General features: G+C 46.6%; 1 protein-coding gene across 1 annotated transcript in view; it reads right to left on the bottom strand.

The window, feature by feature from the left end:
• LOC144821628 (plasma kallikrein-like) overlaps nt 1-21,035 on the bottom strand; it is a 182,373-nt gene that overhangs the window by 53,110 nt on the left and 108,228 nt on the right. The window contains exon 4 of the mRNA XM_078678867.1: nt 6,509-6,668. Within this exon, the coding sequence (XP_078534993.1) occupies nt 6,509-6,668 (160 nt within the window). The remainder of the gene's footprint in view (nt 1-6,508; nt 6,669-21,035) is intronic.

Genomic DNA, 21,035 nt, shown 5'->3' with positions numbered 1-21,035 from the left:
ACTAACCACTCTCCTACACTCCCACCTGGAGTCGAACTTCTTGGAATCCTTGAAGGTGCCACAGTATTGGTAGCGAATGAAGTCCCTGATCTTCTCCTGCGGGCAGACCATGTGGACGTCATAGCGGTCAATAATAAAGTCCTCCAAGGGTCGTGGTCCCCTACTGCGTGCAGAGCTTACAGGCTGAGGAGCAGCGGAGCATCCAGCATGGCGGCAGTGGCGGGTGACGGTGGTTGGAGGACAGACTTTGGAAAGTTCCTGGTTCAACTTTTTAGCTAACAGTTGTGAAAGAGTCTGAGGCCTGTGAGGTATGGTGATTCGGGGTTGGCCCACAAACAATGCGAGACAATCTCGTCAAACACCAAGGCCGGACAAAGTGGATCTCAAACATCCTCAGTGAAGCAGGCAGCAGTGCAAACTGCAGAGCAGGGCACATGCATGTGTGTGTGCCAGTGAGAATTGAAAGAGCCAGAACAGCCACATCACTGCTATGGTGCCATCTTCAGGAGAGGAGGATGCACCGCAAGCGACTGCACATGAGTTGCACCTGATCCTTCTCCACGCCCTTGGGCCCTGGCGCCTGCACTTTGACAACACATCTGTAACACCACCAGAATAGTATTTTAGAGGTGGGCGCTGCTAAAGTCCGACACGCAGGGTAGGCAGAGTTTTTGCTGAATTCCACGCTCAAAATGGAGCACGGAGTGGTTAAACTCCGCTGGTGTAGCAGAGTTTACTGCCTACCCCTACATTTTAAGGCAGAAGGGGTAGCCAGCGTTTCTGGAAACATTTCTCATCTATAGGAGGGGAGGATAAAGCAAATTCTAAGACCTTACCGTGGTCTGTAAATATTTTGTGTTGACTAGGTCTTTTGGAGCCAATGAGGTCTTCTTTTATGTAGCATGTGGAAGGTATTGCGTTCGAAATTCTTTTTGAAATGCATGCTTTGTTTTTTTCTACCAAGGATGCTTAACACGAGGCTGAAAATATTGAGTAGTTCAGCATATCTTTTCTAAGCAGGAGAAACCTGTTACAGAGAGAATACCGTGGATGGAAAATGAACTCTTTTGAGGCTCGTGTATTTTAGCAGACTGGAATAAAAGTGTTATGTCGTGGGCCCTAGGCCCATATGCTGGCAAAGACTGGACATGCACACCAGATGGATAGTGGGTTAGTGAGCCATGAGCACAAGCGCTCGGCTCTTTTTATTAACTGTGTCACGTGATGTCGTGACATCAGTGGTGGGTGGGTGTTAAGTGTAGGCTTACATTTTTAACCCTAGACTGTGTCTGCTAGGACACAACATTCCTCCCAAAATTTGATAAAAATTAAGGAAAGACAAAAGTCCGAATCTGTGGGAGGAAGTACATAAATATACACTAATTACAAATTTACATTGAGTCTCTTGAGCTGCTTGCTTGATGACGATGGTGGAAATTGCTGCTGAAACTTTAGTTCTTCTTGGCTTGACTTCCTGGTTCTCGGTGGGCGTGCTCTTCTTTACCCGCGCCGTGGAAGTGTGTTGGTCAGTCCACTGAGATCTTGCTTTGAAGGGGACGTCAAACAGGATGACCAGATGTTGGACTTGAAGGATGTTGTCTTCTACTGGTCCGTCGGTTTCTTCACTGTAGGCAGCTTGGCTTTACTTTACAAAGGATGGAGTGTTTGAAGGACATTCTTCTCACTAGGACGCCCCTCTCTCGGGTGTTCTCCTGCCACGAGATGTCCCAGAGGCCCTTTTCATCAGGTTTCCACTGGGCCGGGTATTCTTCCACAGCGTTGCTCCAACTCCACCGTCTGCGTGTGAATGGAGGAGACGATGGGGGTACTACCTCACAAAGTCCGTAGCTCCACCTGAAGGGTAGTTGTTGACTCCTGCCTTTGCGCACAAGTTACTCTTCCCGGGACGTGCAGGTTAGACGGCGATGGATTCATCTCTCGTGTCGGGACCCTCTGCCACCGGTGTCCCTGAGGCCTTTGCCCCTTGGATCTCCACGGGCTGGTGTGGAATGGTCAGTTCTCCTTGTTCAGGCCATCTGAGCTCCCTCCGCTTCCAGGTTTCCGCCCGATCCCAAAGGTGGGTGTTGCCAATGGTCCGGCCTGTGCTCTCCTACTGTCCACAGGTCGTCGGGGTCTTGTGAATAGATGCCTGTTCTGTTCTTGGTGCTATCAGTGTTCTCCTGGACGTGCGGGTCACTGTACACGATGTTGTGGTGTGTCACCTCTTCTTCTTCTTCTTGTAGGTGTGTGGACTTGTTACACCTCTCTTCACCTTTTCCAGAAGTTGTTCTTGATGGTGTCGTGCCACATGACTTCTTACTTCAGTTCTTTTCTTCATGGCATCGTGCCACTCTTCTCCCTTCTCCTTTTCGCGACACGGTGCAGTCACCTTTCTTTCTTTGTCTTGCTGACCAGGCTTCTTCAAGCAGCGTGCACTCCGCCTGTTTCCATCTAGTCTTGTCCTGTCTTTAGGACACTGTCTTCTCTCTACTCTTCGGTGACTGGACCGGTCATTACAATCTTCTCTCTTGCCTCCTATTATTTCTTTTCTTGTTGAAAGTACGTCTGTCTCTCCAGAGCTTCTTCCGGACATTTCTCCTGATTTCTCAGTTCTCGGACGTCTTCTGGCAGGACATGTTCATCCTGACTTCTTGGCAGAATACCTTTGCTGCACCATTCTGGCGGGTCAGCATTCCGGCGACCTGTTGGCAGGTCGGCTTTATCTTCTCCTTTACGGGCGATCATCTGGGTGATCGGCTTTTGCATTGGCGCGCTTTTGTCTGCGTGTCGGCGCACTTTCTTCTGCGCTCTTCTTATGCTTTGCAGGTGCCGGAGGGTTGCGTCACCTCTCCTTGGACCTTCTCCGGTGGGTGCACTTCTCGTGCGCGCTTCCGGTGAGGTTTTTTAGCTTCTTGGGGCGTTGACCGTGCTTGGTTGCTTCGCCTCCTTTTGGCTGCGGGGTAACTTTGCGTTACTCTTCCATTGCACGTCAGTGTGCATTGCAGTGGCAAGTTCTTGCTTCACTTGGTACCGTCGTGGTACATCTTCAGTGTAGCTTTGTTCCTTGCGGTTCATTTGATTCTTTGGCATCGTCGCTCTTCCACGTGCGTATCGCCCTTTGCTTCTTCACACTTGGGTACTTGCCTCGCACGTCTTCTGGTGCTTTGGGTGTGGCTTCCTCTCTGTTAGGCGCTGTCCTGTACTGTCCGCGTCCGGGGTACACTTGCGCTCTTCCATCGGTTGCCTTTGAATCTTGCTGCTTGCGGTAGACGTCTTGACTCTCCCTCGACGTCCAGCGTGAGGTTGTTGTCTCGCCTGCTTTTGCGGTGAGAACCTGTGGCGCCCAGGCGTCACCTCAGCAGTGATGATCGATCTAGTTCTTCGTCCGCGTCGCTGCAGGCTTGTTCTCGTTCTGTAGGCTTTCCCTTGTGCTGTCTTGTGCTTGTTTGCTTCATCTGTGCTTCTTTTGGTGAAATTCTCCCCAGTGTCCACTAGATGGCAGTGTAGCTTGGGCTTTTCTTCAGCAGCAGTTTTCTCCTCTTGGTGACTTTCTTTCCTGTTCGTCCTGCTGCTGCAGCTTGTGGGACCTGCTTTCCATGGAGTGTGAAGGAGAGGGCTGGAGCCACTGCTGAACTCCCGGGGTAGGACACCGCCTCAGCTACAGGTAAGTTGCTTTGCTTTTGAGACTTGGGGCAGTTGGGCATCTCCCAATGGTGAGCTGGCCCATGGAGGGTTGTGTGCATTTAGGCAGCTGGTGTAGCTGCACAGTCCACTTTCCTTCTGTTTCACTTTGTTTTTGTAGTTGGAGCTCCGTGAGGGAGGAAAGAGTGGGGAGGCAGTTCCCTTTTCATGTCCTGTATGACCTGTCACTTGTTGCCGGGACCAGGGGGTGGCTGGCCTCAGTTTGTTGCTGTCCTTCTCCCCTCCTCAGCGCTGGTGCCTGCGGGGGTCATTGCTCCAGTTGGGGCAGCCACAGAGTTCCTTCACCTGCTCTCACTATCGGCAGCGGAGGGGGGCGCGGCACAGACGGTGCGCACTCTTCATCAGCTCTCACCGCAGCAGCTTCTGCCTTCACGCGCTGCTCGGAGCGGGGGACTACCGCTGCCACCGCTTCTCTTGTACCGGTGGGGCAGGCTTCTCCCTAATGCGGGTAGGCTCCGCTTACAGTGATAGGCGCCCAGCAGCTCTCCACACGCTGCAGGCGCTTGACTTTAAGTCTATTCCCCCGCCGCCGCACTTTGCACACGCTGCGCGGCGGGGGACGGCTGCAGGCAGGCAGGCAGGCCGCGGGTGGGCTCCGCTGGCGCTGCTTTATTCAGGGTTTATTGTGGGCCGCAGTTGCATGCGGGTGGGCTCCGCTTAACGTCAGTCATAAAGGGCTTTCGCTTTTTCTCTCCCCGCGGCAGCTCCTCAGCTCACACGCTGCGCAGGGCGGGGGACAGGGGACGATTCAGGCAGGCCGCGGGTGGGCTCCGCTGTTCTTGCCTTATCTAAAGTTTATTTTCGGCCGCATCGCACGCGGCAAGGCACCATGGCCATGTGGGTGGGCACCGTGGATATGCAGTCATAAGAGGGGGGGGCGCTCCTGGGCTCACCTCCGGCCGACGGGCCTATTCTCCTGCGGGTGTGGCGAGTGGGCTCCGCCCGGCCAGCACTCCGCTCCGGTGGGGTCCCTGCTGCTGCGGCCGACTCGGGTGGGCTCCGGTCGGTCCGCTTTTCGTCGACGGCTAGGCCCGGGGCAAGGCACACACCCCTCGGGCCTCTCGGCGGCCGGCGCCACCTCGTCAGGGGGTGCCCTTCACACGGGCAGCATTCTCCCCCCTTTCCTTTTAGTAGTGGCACGCCGGGGGTTCTGCCACTCCTCGTCGCCAATGTTATGTTGTGTGCCCTAGGCCCACATGCTGGCAATGACTGGACACGCAGATGGATAGTGGGTTAGTGAGCCACGAGCACGGGCGCTCGGCTCTTTTTATTAACTGTGTCACGTGATGTTGTGACATCAGTGGTGGGTGGGTGTTAAGTGTAGGCTTACATTTTTAACCCTAGACTGTGTCTGCTAGGACACAACAAAAAGAAGACAACGCACTAGCAGCAGCATTTTCAATATATATGCTATGATTACAGCGCCTCAATCTGTTTCCTGTTTCATGTATAAGTACCATTCTTTCCTGGTAGTGGCAATGTTTACATTTTTATGATACGGGTAGGGCTATGGATAAGAACATATTTAATTGCCCAGGCACTAATACTTGTACGTCAATGGAAGAGAGCAGTCAGAGTCTTGGAACGAATGAGCTTGATGTAAGTACTTTGGGCCCAATGTGAAGCACCCCCAAAATTTGCGGGTGCTCCCTGCCCATTCCCACAAATGAAAGTTCCTTTGGTAGGAGTACATTTTCAGCTTTTCTATGGTGGAAAGGAATCAAACCAAGTTGTAAATATCCACAAACTCATGTGATTGTGCTGTTTCCAACTTTTATAGGCCCCTCCTCCCTGAAATGCCTGCTAACCTCAGCAAAAAATGATTTACACGTGCAATATTAGACCACTGTTAGTTTATGTTATGCATCTATACACAATTATGACCAGACGTTCATATGTTTTCAATTGCACAACGGTATGCTTTAAATGCATTCCACGTGCTTGCAGAGGAAAACCGGCAGTATTAGGTAAAAGAACAATTGGGGCTGATTTACAAACCTGTTGTTACACGTGAGATAGTCTCTCAGCTTATGTTTCTTCCTCATTTGAGTAAAAGTCAGACTTTTGGAAGAATAAAAAAAATCCCCTGAAATACACTTGTAAATTGAGCGCAAGTTGTAATTCCACGAGTTCTAAAGCTGCACTTCTTTTACTTTTACTCATTCCAGACAACCCACAGTCTGGAGAAAATACATAAATTAGGAAATAAAACAGTTGACCTTCTACCCCTGAAAAATATAATTCCTGATGTACAAATGTCTTGCCCTGCTACACAGGAGACATTGGGGCATTTGAATGTTATGCATCTGCCTTTTTGTAAATGAAGCGTGCAAATTGGGTGTGAAAAGCCATTGCAAAGGTTTACGGGTGTGCCCATCCATCAAAACGGTCCATGTTTCGATCAATATCTGTAAATCAAGTACTGAGAAAAATGTATCATGCTGGTAAATTTTCTGTTGGTCTAATTCCATCATTGGACATAAATGTTTTTAGATCATGAATGAATCGTTTGCTGGTGCAAATGCTTTTAATATCAATACCTGAGTTGATAGTGCGAAACAAGCTGTGATTCTGGAACACTGTTATGATGTATCTGCCTAAGTGACTATGCATTTCAAATTACGTCCTAATTACCAAAATCTAATTATTTTACTAGCCTCTCTCCATATACATACATATACATCAGTCAGTGAGCTGTTACGATTAGTCTTCCAGTCTGTTAAACAGTTCTACGTCTTGGGCAATTTTCATTAGTTGTTTATTTATTGTTTGTTCTTTAGGAATACAATTTGAAGATAAGACCTACCGTAGCGACTCACTGTGAAACTTGTCAGTGACATATGTAAAAAACTGGCAGTGGGCATCATTGGTGCATTGTTGTTGGCATTGCTCCACACTCTTGGCTTTAGTAATGTTATAGTTGACCCCAATCATATCCAGCCCAATATAAACTTCAGAAGTACAATCTATGGAGGAATCATCACAGAAAAGTCACATCTTTACTCAAAGTCTTAACTGTGTCGTCATTTTTTCTAATTATTTAGTTTAATACATTAATTATAATCTTTTACACTCACACATAATTTAAGATCAGTTACTCTCACATAAATATTCCGTTTTTAGAAGTTTGTTTATGGATTAGACAAACGTACATACAGTACATAGGAAAACAGTGCTGATCTGCTGAGATGGAAGAAATACAGATGATGGGTGAGAATGACTGAAAGCATGCTTTATTCGTAGCAAATATGCATCTTAATATTTATTGAGTACAGAAACAAGAGCACATGAATTCCAGTAATAGCGTCAGCAATAGAGTCTCCAAAGCCATTGCTTCCTGCGACTAGTCAAGAACCAAAATTGCCAATTGTACCAGATGCTACACCACTGAAACTATATTTTTCACTAAGATCATTGCCATACTCTGGACCCCCAGAGTAAATTGGCTCACTGGCAGATCACATCATCTTAAAATACAAAGAAAGGTGAAATTAACATGACACGTAACCCGCCCAAAAGATTTATAGCTCCAGCCTCATTTCATTGACCTCATCTAAGGTTTGTGGCATAGCAAGTTCACATAAATTCCTCCTTCTCTCTGTCCTATTACCTTCTTTTGCGCTGATACTGCCCCTCTTGCATTAACTCTACCTCCCCAATTTACTCTTCATCCTTCATCAAGACACTACCTTTCTACTACTGTTTCTGCCCATCTAAGATCCACCTCACCCCACCTCTCTCCCTCTCTCCACCAACATATTATCACCTTTTGATTGTTCTACCCTTTTTCATCCACATCTCACCACTTTCTGTCTCCAAACCATGCTTATGGTCCCTTGCTGTTTTTTCCTCTTATATCCATGCCAGATATCCATGTATTATCTTTACCTTTCATCTTCTCCCCAGCCTCTTAACCTTTTCACTGGTTCTACCCCATTTACGTCCACCTCTCTATTTTTATCATCCTAAAACCTCTTATCTTTTCACACTAAATCTGCCCCTATTACACTAATCTCTCCCACCATACTCTACTCATTGTCTTATATATCCCCAGCCTCTAACCTTATCTTGCAGATAAGGACCCTCTTACATCCATGGTTCTCTACTAGCTTCCTCCGTTCTGTTTCGGGTTATGTCCCAAGTATATCCACCGTTCCTCCATGCCCTATGCTTTACCTCATATCTTCCCCTCCATCATATCTTTCTCACTGATCCTGTCCTCCTGTAGCCACATGTCAACACTCTATCTTACTCCCTCTGCTTAAGTTACCCTGCTGATTCTGCCTCTCTTACATCTAAATTTCCCATCCAGGTACAGCTTTTCACCTCTCATCTCTACCTCCAGTCTCCTAGCTTTTGTTTGCTGGTCTGCCCCTTTACATCCACCTTTTCACTTCCACATCCCCAGTCTTATATATTGTCTCACTGATTCTGTTTCTCATATATCCACATTACCCTCCAATGCTCTACACTACACCTCATCTTTCTCTGGTCTTTTATCTTTCTCATTGATGTTGCCCCTGTTACATACACCTTTCACCTCTCTGCTGTACACGTCACCTCTCCTCTCTCCCCAGCCTCTAACTCTTTCTCACTACCCCTCTAGCATCTACTTCTCCCCTGCCCCTCTCCATCTGTTTCTTACCTGCTCTTGGTTGTCCTCCCCTCTTACATCCACTTCTCAAAATTCCCTATCCCACCACGTAAGTTTTCCTGATGGTTCTGAATGAATGAATAAATGACCAATATTTATAAAGCGCGCAAAGGCACATGGGCATTCTGCCATTCTTATATCTATTTCTTCTATCCATGCACTACTTTTTGCTAATGCCCCCATTTGTTTCATTGTGTATCGTAAAGGAGAGTGATCCAGTTGAGGACTTTGGAGGCTGAGATCAGTGCAAATATTGTCATAAAAAGATACCTCCAAAATCATCAATCAAATCCTTTCACTGTTGAAGAAACTGAGATATTGTGTCTTGAGGCATCCATGATTCAGCAAGTTTTTACTTAATGATTTGTTCATTAGTGTACACTTAACTGTATTACGCCACAATCAATTAATTCATGTGCTTTTTAGTAAGTGCGCAAAGAATCCTCTTTCTTAGTTCAATTTCTTTCTTCCGAAGGACACTTGTAAGCATATACATACATAATACATGGGATGTTTTGCATTCATTTAACAGACATTGCGTTTAAGAACAAATTGATTTAGGACAAGACATAATTAGACGAAAAACATTACATGACATAATTTACTATACTCTTAAAAAGAAATTAAACGAGAAACAAACAGGAAGAAAGATACACCAATGTGCATCCAGGGTCCTACACTGTCAAATTTATGAGGCATTTATCACTGTCACTTTCATGGTTGTAGTCTACAACAGTACTACTCGCCCCTATTTTGATGGTGGTCAGAGCTTAGATATGTATTCGGAGGAGATCGTTCATTTCATCAACCGTAATGCACAATTCAATGAGCAGATGTTACACTCAAAGATACCACACAATTGGAACATCCATGCACTGAAATTCTGGCCTAGAGGCGCTTATAGCTATCCCGCTCCAATAACGTAAGATTCTATCTAGAACACAGATCAGTTCATTCACAGTAAATGGGAAGTAGAAAAGAATAAGCATTTGCAATGCAATCGGTCTAGCATTTTTTTAAATTAGAGCTATTGGTGTTGCAAATTGGCAAATTTTTTTTATTTTTTTATTTTTTTTGCAGTGGAGTATTGATTTAGAAAACAAGTGCACAATATACCAAAAAAGCAACACTTTTTGCATAGGTTTCTAACTTATGGTATCAGGTTTCTAACTTATGGCATCTAACTTATGGTACAGTGGCCGTGAAATGCTTTGGGATACTCCGGGGCCTGAGACCGATTTTGGGACTTTTTGATGCCCAGACACGCCAGTTGATTGTTCAAGCCTGTATCCTGGCTCACCTGGACTACTGCAATGTGCTTCTTCTCGGATCAAATAAATCTGTGATGAGGCGATTGCAGCGGGTCCAGAATGCGGCAGCACGTGCCATTTTTGCCCTGCCAAAATTCAGCCACGCTTCTAACCTCCTCTACCGTCTCCATTGGCTGCCCATTTTGCAGCAGGTCAGCTTCAAGACTCTCTGTACCACAGACAAGATACTGACAGGAATTGCCCTAGACATTCTTAATGTGCTCTGCACCCTGTACACTCCAGCACACGCGTTGCGCTCAGCAAACCAGTGTCTTGCACGCACTCCTCGTATACGTAAAGCGAGGTCTGGCGGACGCTCTTTTAGACGACTGGCTCCCACACTCTGGAATTCCCTTCCTCTCTACATCCGCGCCGAGCCAGATCATAAGATCTTTAGACGGCCTGTGAAAACCTGGCTCTTCTCTCAGATCTAATCCCTGCCTAAATTCTCCGCTCTGTTCTGCTTCAGCACTGGGACGCCGTTTTGCCAAAGCAGCCATGCGCTCTATAAATACTTTAATCTAATCTAATTTAGGTGGGGAGAGGCAATTAAAAGCTGCAATTTGCAATTGGTTTACCTCTGCTTAATAGAAATAGAGGAATTTATTCCAGAAATGAAAGGAGGTAAGCATGGGGATTCGGGCAGGTTATCTAAGCTAGATGGGTTCCCTAATTTTTAACGGGTGCCATGCTAACGTACAGCACCACAGAGAGGAGCACAGGCATTTATATATGTATGAAAAGCATTGAAGATGTGTAACTAACAACCAACGGTCCTTCCCTAAAAGAATGTGAACATGGCGGATGCCAACATCACTGATAATTTCAGCCAGACTAATATATTTTTTTTAATAAGATGCGACAATTTATGAACTGCGTGTAATAAAAGCAGTTCAGGCTTAAAAGAGTTACCCACTTACCTACCACTAATGCTGTTTGTGTTAGGCATACAAAACTGGCAAAGTTGAAGACTTTAAAGTTCCTGGCTGTAATACTTCAAAGATACTTCAGCTGCGTGGCGATAAACACGTGATTGCAGCACTGCACTGCATGCTTAGCTTGTGCAGTAAAACTGAAAGATTCTCCGAGCTCAAGTCAGGCGCTCTAGCTTTAAGAGTGCCCCCTTCGATCTGTCTCCACTATACGCTGTGGCAGAGGTCTTGCTTCAGACCACTGCATGCTCTGCGGTGCGCAGCACTGCGCCCCATCCCAGCACCGGTCGGAGAGCAGCAGCCCTTCTATTAAGAAGCCATTCAGATCCATCTCACCTGCCGGCCTCTGCCCTGTGAGCTCAGGCCGCTAAATCCGTTCCCATTACGGTCACGTCATCACGGTTTCCTCATTAAAGGCTCTGTCAGGCAACAGGTTTCTATGAGACTGCACTTGTGCACCCTCCGTGTTATTGGAGTCCCCTGCACTCTTCATGTGTGTTTATTGTAAGCAGTAACGTAGCAAGAATGTTATGGACCCTGACGCAAGCAAGAACAGTCTCCCTTTTGCAGCTTGTTGTAACCTAAGTCAATGCTCCATCCTCTCCCTTGTTCCCCGCTTTCCCCCCCCTGCCTCATCCCATGTTGGTATAATCCCCTGGGCACCCAGGCGTTCACTGTGGAATGTTGACACAGTGACCCGGGCTCCCAGGTTGACAAGCTGACGGCAGTCTGTTGTGCTTTACCTGACAATAAACTATCTTGCACAAGACCCTTTGCGTTTCTCTCTACTACATTTCTTGGCGACGAGGAGGAGGAAACTGGGCCAGGGACAGTGACTGCCGTTTCCCTGGAATTCATCAGTGCTTGTCAACGAGGTGAAAATACATTGGACGGAGCTTGCGGAAAAAGCTCATACAGGAGCGTTAATTATGCTGGAGGACATGAAAGCTGAGAAAGCATACAAGTAAGGTGATGCGGCGACTTCGGCTATTTAAAGTAAAATCACACTTGGGTGGTTTATACTCGCTCGGGTGCCTGGTCGGGCATCGCATGATTTGTGGTGACTTAGACATAGTGCAGGAGCGGAGTCGAAGCTGCAGGGGTCGGTGTGCCATTTTTCACACTCGGGTGCCGTATCGGGCATCGTGTAATCTGTTTAAACTGGGGACTTAAATTTAGCTGTGGAAAGGAGTTCAGCCACCTGCCCGATCATAACACGACCGGAAGGCGGAAATGTGCAGCAACCCAGTCAGCGCGATCAGGGCGGCTCGATCTGTTTAACACCGCTACATGCCAGGGCGGTCAGCGCAACACTCCCTCAGTTTTCCGGCTGTGAGGCGCTTTAAGGAAGCAGAGAAACTCATTCGGAACGAAGCCCCTGCGCTTTCAGTCACCGGCGCTCTGACCCAACGCCGAGGCTGTGCCTTATCCCTGCGCGTTCCATTGACGGCGCCCTGACACAATCTCTTAACAAAGCAGCGCGCTCACCGTCAAACATCCTGAAGGGACTTTCGGTGACTCTATTTGATTGATGTCCTTTGCGTGCTCCTGTGGGGGCTCTTGTTGAACAATGCAGCAGTGTTATTTCGATTGAGGTGCACGTCCGGAGGCCTCGCATGAAGTAGACATTTGTCCTGACAGGAACCCCTCTGAGGGAAAGCTTCACTACAGGAAGTTCCCGCCAGTCTAGGGGAAAGCAACAGTTCTATTGGGCTCCTTAAACCTCAACCTGTAGAAGCAGAAAGGGGACTGCACGAACACTGAGTCAATGCTATTTTGATGTATTTACCAGCTTTAAAGTGACATAGTGGTAAAAGTGAAGTTTTTTTTTTTACCTGCATTTACAAGTGTATGCCTCAGCTTAAAACCACTGCAGGTAGTTGGCAGTTAACCATTTTGCGGTGAGTGATAGTTTGGGGGCATCTATTACTTTAGTGATTTACCAATAAGGATTGTTGGAGTTTTATGGCAATGGCAGGAGCAGGAATGAGCCAACCTCCACCCTTCCTCAATGAGTTAGGAGAACCAGTTATACCCTGGAGAAGGTGGGAAGGTATCTTCAAATCCTACTTAATAGCCATTGGGGGTAGCAACTACACTAACATACGCAAACAACATATATTGCTACACAATTTGGGCACACATGGGAGGAAAATATACGAAGATGTTACAGGGAGATTGATTGAGGATGAAGATGAGGTGGTGGAGGAAGGTGTCAATGTTTATGAAAGCACGCTGAGGGAATTAGCGGCTCACTTTAAGGAGAAAATAAATGTGGTGATGGAAAGGCATAAGTTCTTCAAGAGAGTGCAGAAGAGGGAGGAGAAAGTGAGCAATTATATAGCAGTGTTGAGAGGGTTATCAGCTACATGCGAGTTTGGTCAGCTCACAGACTCGTTAATAAGAGACCAACTAGTGAGGTGCACTAATGACACAAAGACACAAGAGGAATTACTTACCAAAAATCCTAATCTTGAGGAAGCTATAAACATAGCTAAGGGACTAGAACACACGGCACGCTGCATGAGAGAAATGAAAGCACCAGAGGGAACTAACAGAGAGAGGGCTGAAGGCAAATCAAGTACAGAGAGTGAAACAGTTTGCAAAGTAGGTGACAAGAGTAAAGAGGTCAATCGCAGCAAGTCAGGTTCCACTGTGTGTTATAAATGCGGTAGCCCCAATCACTTGGCCAATAACTGGAAATGTCCTGCGAGGAATGTACAGTGCAGAAAGTGTAACAGGTGGGGGCATTATTCTAAGATGTGTAAGGCCCCGGGAAAGGCAGTACATGTTATTGAGGAGTCACACCCAGAAGAGGAAAGGGAAAAGTCATACGTTTTTCAAGTGGAGGATGAGGAAGATGACAGTGATGATGTTTACCCCAAATGTGATGTCTTACTAGATGGTGTTAAGTTTAGCATGTATGCAGATTCATGCTCCCCATATACTTTAGTAGACAAGAAAGTGTTTGATGACAAGTTCGCCAACCATCCTGTAAAACTGTTGCCGCCAGACATCAGTCCCAAGGGTTACAATGAAGGGAAAATTCCCCTGGAGGGCATGGTGACTATGAGAATCTCCTTTAAGGATAGACACACAGTAGGAAAGGTGTATGTGTCCACGAGAGGATCGACTCTATTGAGCTGGAAACATCAGAAGCAGTTGGGGATCACTCTTGACCCAAACAACAGAGAGCAAGTGTTGTTAATTGAACCAGAAGGAATATCAGAGGATCTCACCAAAGAGTTCAAAGAAGTGTTCAGCGATAGATTGGGTGTATTTAAGAACTACATGCACAAGATAGTGTTAAAGGAGGGAGCTGTACCAGTGGTGCACAAGACTAGGTCCATACCTTTGCGCATGAGGGAGCCCCTCCAGCAGGAACTTCAGAGACTAGTCAAGGAGGGAGTCATTACAGAAATTGAGAGTTCAGCTTGGCTCGCCCCGATTGTCATCATGGCCAAGGATAAAGGGAACAGCATAAGACTTTGTGTGGACCTGAGGGACCTGAATGCGAATATACTTGTCGACAGGTTTCCTCTTCCCAGAATAGGGGAGATGCTGAGCACCATAAGGGGGGCCAAGTATTTCAGTGTGCTGGACCTATCATCAGCTTATTATCAGATCAAACTCCATCCGGATTCCCAACTACTGACCGCGTTCACAACCCCATTTGGAAACTTCAAGTTTCAGAGAATGCCATTTGGTTTGGCATCGGCAGCAGCCGCTTTCCAAAGAGTCATGCAACATGTGCTAAAAGACTGTAGGAACACCATCTGCTTTCAGGATGATATACTTATCTTTGGAGGGTGTGAAGAAGAACACAATGAAATGGCCAGAAGGGTCTTGAAGAGGTTGAAAGAGGTAGGCTTCACCACGAAACCCTCCAAATGTAAACTAGGAGTAAGTTCGGTGGACTACTTGGGACACACCCTATCGGAAGACGGCATCAAGCCAAAACATGACTTAGTGAAAGCAGTGGAGGATGCTCCCGTTCCAAAGAGTAAAGAGGACATACTTTCTTTCCTAGGCTTGGCGGAATATATGGCCAAATTCATTAAGGATTTTGCAATGGTGTCGCAGCCACTAAGAGATCTGATAAAGAAGGACAGTGTTTTTGAATGGGGAAAGGAACAAGAAATGTCCATGAAGTGCATAAAGAAGGCAATCATTGAGGCTCCATTCATAGGGAAGTTTGATCCTGATGGTGCAACCGTCATCTCCACGGATGCAAGCAACAGAGGCATTGGGGCAACTCTGGCACAGAGGGAGGGCAGCAAGGTAAACGTGATAGCCTTCGCATCAAGAACACTCACATTGTCTGAAAAAAATTACTCGACCATAGAGAAGGAGGCACTAGCTGTCTATTGGGCCATTTGCCACTACAAGTTTTTCATATGGGGAATTCCGTTTGAGGTGCAGACTGACCATAAACCTTTGGTTTCCCTGTTCACCAAGAAAGACATGGAGAGTATGACGCCAAGGATAGCCAAATGGGCAGTGGGTCTACAAGCCTACAATTTCAGAGTATCCTACATACCTGGGCAACAAAATAGAGTTGCAGACTTCCTATCGAGAGCACCCGCAGAAGGAGAAGAGGAAGAGGAGGTGAAGAGTAGCTCAATCCTGGAGGGGCGTCTAGCAGCAGTGGAAAAGGTGTCCTGGAAAACACAGATGGAACAAGACGAAGTATTGAAGAAGGTGAGGAGGCACATACTGTCCGGATGGCCCAAGAAGTGCAAGGACATGGAGTCAGAGATCCAGCCATACTGGAATGTGAGAGAGGAGCTATCTGTGGAAGATGATTTTATACTGAAGTCAGGGAAATTAGTTCCTCCAGAAGCCCTAAGAAACAAAGTAGTGGAACTGGCGCACGAAGGACATCTAGGAAGAAGCTTGTGCAAATCCAGACTTCGTGCAGACTACTGGTTCCCAACGATGGACAGAGAAATGGAGGACAAGGTACGTGATTGTTACGCGTGCGCTCTGAGTGACAAAACAAAGATCACGAGAAGAGCCCCGCTGTCACCAGTTGAAGTACCGGAGGAGCCGTGGAGCAAGTTAGGCTTTGATATAGCAGGTCCCATTCATGGCAAAGGACCCCAGGACTGGTATCTATTAGTCTTAGTAGACTACTTCTCAAGCTGGATAACCTGCAAGACCGTCCACAGCGTGGGCACCAAGGTGATAGTAGATTTCCTGAAAGAGGTGTTCACACTAGAAGGTATACCCTCCACATTGGTGACCGACAACGGCGTGCAACTGGTCTCGGAAGAGATGAAGGATTTCCTTAAAGACTGTTCAGTGACCCACATTCGTACACCACTGTATTGCCCGAAAGCTAATGGAAAGGTGGAGAGAGTCAACCGAATGCTTAAGGAATGTATACAGTTGGCCAACCGGGCTGGGGAGAACATAGAGGAAGCCATAAGGGACATGTTGTGGGCATACCACACCACGCCTAAGTCTACCACTGGATGCACGCCCTTTGAGTTACTGAGGGGAAGAAAAGCGGGCACCAAACTCACACCAGGTTGGATGGGGAGAAAACGGTCAACGGAGATCGAGCACAAAGAGGTCAAGAGGAGAATTGAAGACAATCAACAGAAATACAAGGAATGGTACGACAAGAAGTGGGGAGTGAAGGAGAGAGAATTTCAGGAAGGACAAGGAGTATATTTAAAGAAGCCCGAGAGACTATGGAAAGGGGGCAACAAGTTCTATGCCTTCAAGACCATCCAACGGCCTAATAGAAACTCCGTGGTCGTGGAAGATGGGAGACTATGGAGTCATGATCGAGTGGTTCCAGCAGAAGGGAAAGAACATAGAACAGTAGCGAGAAGAGCAGGAGATAAGGGCATCAGTGAAACCATCAGACGAGACAGAAGGAGTGACAGATTCAGAACCTCTCCTCAGTGGCACAAACAGTACGTAATGAGATAGACACATACACTAAAGTCATATTACACAAATTCATCCCAGTCTGGGTAACAGGTTTCGTTTTGGTTATTTCCCTTAAGGGGGATGATGTGTTGTAACCTAAGTCAATGCTCCATCCTCTCCCTTGTTCCCCGCTTTCCCCCCCTGCCTCATCCCATGTTGGTATAATCCCCTGGGCAGCCAGGCGTTCACTGTGGAATGTTGACACAGTGACCCGGGCTCCCAGGTTGACAAGCTGACGGCAGTCTGTTGTGCTTTACCTGACAATAAACTATCTTGCACAAGACCCTTTGCGTTTCTCTCTACTACACAGCTGTTGAATAAATACAGCAATTATTAGGATAAAATGGCCCCCTGAGGCAGGGCCGGTCCTAGAACTTTTGGGGCCCCGAGCGAAAGGGAAGATGTGAGGCCCCTCTAATTTGCATGTAACATCACAAGAAGTGACCACAGAAAGTGACATCGTGGGACTATTGATCTTATTTGGCACCACTGAAGAGACCTAACGTGGATATCAGTAACAATGACAAAAAGATAAATATACAAATTAAATAAGTCCATATATTTTCAAACTGTATTAAATGGATTACATTTGTCACATTGGATGGAAAGCTAGTTACAGGTCTTAGAAAGATGGATGTTTTTTCACTCAATGTTAACTGATCATTTCCAGCTGAGTGCTTGATAGAAATTCCAGTTCTGTCTCATAAAGGGGGGAGATCCTGTTGAGGTAATGAGGGGCGGGATCATTCAAAATATAAAATTACACAAAAGCAAACCTCGCACATTTCAAAAGTCTCCTTTACCATTTTGTGTCATTATGGGATGTATGACGGTACAACGCGTACCGTCACAACGCATCCCTTTACCACGCATCCCTTACAACGCAAGTCGTTACCACGACTTGCGTTGGGGGGGCGCGGATTTCGAATAGTATAATTTACTATTCTAACACCAGTCCCCGTGGACCCTAGGGAAGGTGTTTGGATAGTAAATTTACTATTTTTAATCCTTTAGCGCCCTCCAGCGCAAGTCGTGGTAACGACTTGCGTTGTAAGGGATGCGTGCTAAAGGTACAGCGTTGTAAAAAATTAGTGGTAAACGATGTTTACCGTCATTATGCTGCCACCTTAGGATGACATTAATACGAAGTAATTTCTTTTAACGTATATCTTCTCACCAGTATACCACAAGCACATGCTAAGAGTCGTAGGACAATCTTTTTTGTGTGTCGGCTCTTTACTTGCCAGAATTATGTTGAGTGCAAAAACACAACACATACAATACAAAATTACAAGACACCATTGCAAACAAATTAAGATTTACATAAATAAAAAAGACCTAGAACAACTGAGACCACTACTAAATCATACATTGACTTGAAGGTATGCTGCAGATTTAATTATTTTTTTTTTTTTAAATCAACGTTTTTGATTTGGTGTTAGAACTGTAGAAATGCAAGTGGCCGGCTTTAGCGCTGGTGGAGCCCTATGCAACAATGTTTGTTAGTGCCCCTAATTACTTCCTCTGCCACGGATTCCCTCACTACCACCCTTTAACAGTGCCCCGCGAGTCTCCATAACCACATTCTCACTGAGATGCATTTAATTTGATTTACAGCGCTACTGATACCAGTGTAGGGTGTCAGAGAAATGTATATCACACACATTAGCAAAAACAACAGGTGATGGACAGAATGCAGAACATTGTCATACATTCACCCAAGTACAGAGATCTGGGCCTAAATCCATTGTTTTTTTTGCACTCCACACCACCCCAGGTCACACACATTATACAGAGACAATCTGTCATAAATGTGTAAATCACTGTATAGGAAATGTTACATAAGACAAAGGACTACAAGGTGTAGGAGTCATCAGACAATCATGTTACTAGGCATTATAGTTCATAAGTGATTGGTCTGGAAAAACACAAACTCTGAATTTAGAACGTAATACCATGGTTGGAGGTTCTCTTTAATAGCCAGAATTGAATTCTATCCAAATGAACCCTTTTTGCAACATTAAGATAACCAAAGACTGGGGGAAAAACATAACCCTTCAATTTATACCTTGAAGTTTGCATGCAGCTCTTAGATGACAGTTAATAGCTCACTGTTCAATGTTAGGATTTTGACTTATTAACTGACTTATTTACAATATGTGCACTTTGTGATCTGCCTGGTACATGTTCTTTGCAGCAGGCACATTAATCCTCTGCTCTACCTTTCCACGAGTCAAAACTTCCACTAGACTAAACTTAGATCTCTCTCAAGGAGGAACATTAATCACTGGAGTTATCATGACATTTTTATTGTTGCCGAAAATTGCTGGAGGCCAGGAAGGAGGCAGCAAGTGCTTTTAAAAACATAATATACTTGCAAAGATGACGCCCGCACCCGAAGTGAGCGCTCAGTGCGTTGTCACCGGTCCCACCCCCTTAGAGCCTCCCTGCTCAAGGGTCCTGTGATCTTAATGACAGGGTCACTGACCCTCTAGGGCATGGGTACTCAGAAACTTTCTCGGGGGGGGGTGCAAATTTACAGTGTGGTTTTTGGCAGAGGGCCGTACTGGTGGGGGCGGGGTCAGAGGGGGAAAGCAAAAAAAAATTGTGACCATGAGGTTTAACACAGGTCCCTGCAGCAGACGCCTTTGTCCACTGAGCCACTAGACCCGGCATACCCACATCTCTTTCTCTCTCTCCCTCCCTCTCTCCCTCCCTCTGTCTCCCTCCCTCTCTGTCTCTCCCCCTCCTTATCTCTCTCCCTCCCTCTGTCTCTCTCCCTCTGTCTCTCTCCCTCTGTCTCTCTCCCTCTGTCTCCCTCCCTCTGTCTCCCTCCATCAGTCACCCTCCGTCTGTCACCCTCCTTCTGTCACCCTCCGTCTGTCACCCTGCCTCTGCCCCATCTCATAAAAACAAAAGTAGCGCTTCACTGGCAAACTCTTTAAAGTGGCGCTAATGTGCTTTGGGTTTGAATAAAATCAATTTTGCCACTCTTTTCGATCCACACTGTCTGGCTTTAGTTATTTTTCAATTTTAACCTTTTATTTCTGTCTGTCCAGAGGGAGCACATTTAAAGTGAAAAATGTCGGAAAAAGACAACCTTTCCAGCAAGCATATTTTTTTGGGTGGGGGGACGATGAAAGGAAAGAGGGAGTAATGGCTTCAAGGCACAAGGAGGGGGGCCGCACACCTGGATCTTGCTCTAGTGCCTAGAGGCCCAGGGGAAGGGGCCCCCTCCCATGGGCCTCCAAGAAGTAAAGAAGCATTTCGTAAAACACTACGGTGACAGTTCTACATACATTTTAAATGCACATTCCCATAAAAAAAACAGGGGATACAAAAGTAAACAGGAGCCAGTTGATCTGGCTGCTCCCTCCTCCCCTCACCCACCTCTCCTTACCTGTGTCTGGCTGGTTCTGCTAACAAAGGGGGTCTTCTGTCACCTAGCAACAAAATGCAAAAAGGCAATGGCCGGTACTTAGCAGAGGTGTTGCCTCGCCCCTGACACTGTGAGCCAACATATTTGCTGGCCCAGTTGCTGTGCAGTTCCTACTTTGTTTGTCCCTTCCCCCCCCCCACTGCGCCCTCAGGAATGCCATCACACCCTGACAGCGAGGTCAAGACACCTCGCATTTGTAATTTGATTGCGTGGGGCAGGGGGCCCTGGAGGCTAACTGTGAAAGCATGGCCTTTCACAAGCGTGGCCTTTCACAGTGAAGCATGGGGCCCCCTGAGCGCGAGGCCCTGGGCAACTGCACACACTGCCCATGCCTAGCGCCGGCCCTGCCCTGAGGGCTCTGGCCCTGGTGCACTGAGATGTCGCTTTAGAATTATGAATGCAAAGCGCAATGTTTACATTGGGGCTGGGGGGTGCTGTTACGACTTCTGACCTAATGGATTCAACATACGCAAGCGACACTAGACATGACGGATGCTCTCGTCATAATGTGTTGTGGTTGAGTTGAATAGATTTACCGTTGACAGTAATATGTTTGTAAGCTTCATGGATGGAGTTGAACGCATGCCGATTCAACACAGCTTTGGCACTAAATTAACTATTTCCAAGTCGTGCAATTAAAATCTTGCACTGCTTATCCTTGCCTCAACGCACAGTTGTTGCCCAAAACGACAATGCCACCACTGGCGGTGGCGTTCAATTCCTTGAAAGGTTCTACTCATTGCCCTGATCATGTGGTAAATGTGACATTTTTCCTAGATGCTGCTGAAGGGTGAACCCAATACAGGGCAATAAATAATCATGTGGGGCAAGCTCGCTTTGTTGTGATGTGACATTTATTTATTTACTTATTACAATGCACTCTCAGCCTGTTGTCAGAGCCTATGAGTCTCCAAGACATCACACACATTAAAAACAAGCATTGACATAGCCAATAGGTCTCGCCTTTGGGACCTTTTAAGTGTTTAGCCATGCAGCACACATCACACCCCACCTGAGAGATCTGCACTGGCTCCCCGTCAACAAGAGGATAATAT

The sequence above is a fragment of the Lissotriton helveticus genome, chromosome 2_2 (assembly GCF_964261635.1).
Source record: "Lissotriton helveticus chromosome 2_2, aLisHel1.1, whole genome shotgun sequence".
NCBI classification, from domain to species: domain Eukaryota; kingdom Metazoa; phylum Chordata; class Amphibia; order Caudata; family Salamandridae; genus Lissotriton; species Lissotriton helveticus.
Note: the sequence above shows the minus strand (reverse complement) of the source record. Positions and strands in the feature narration are given on the sequence as shown.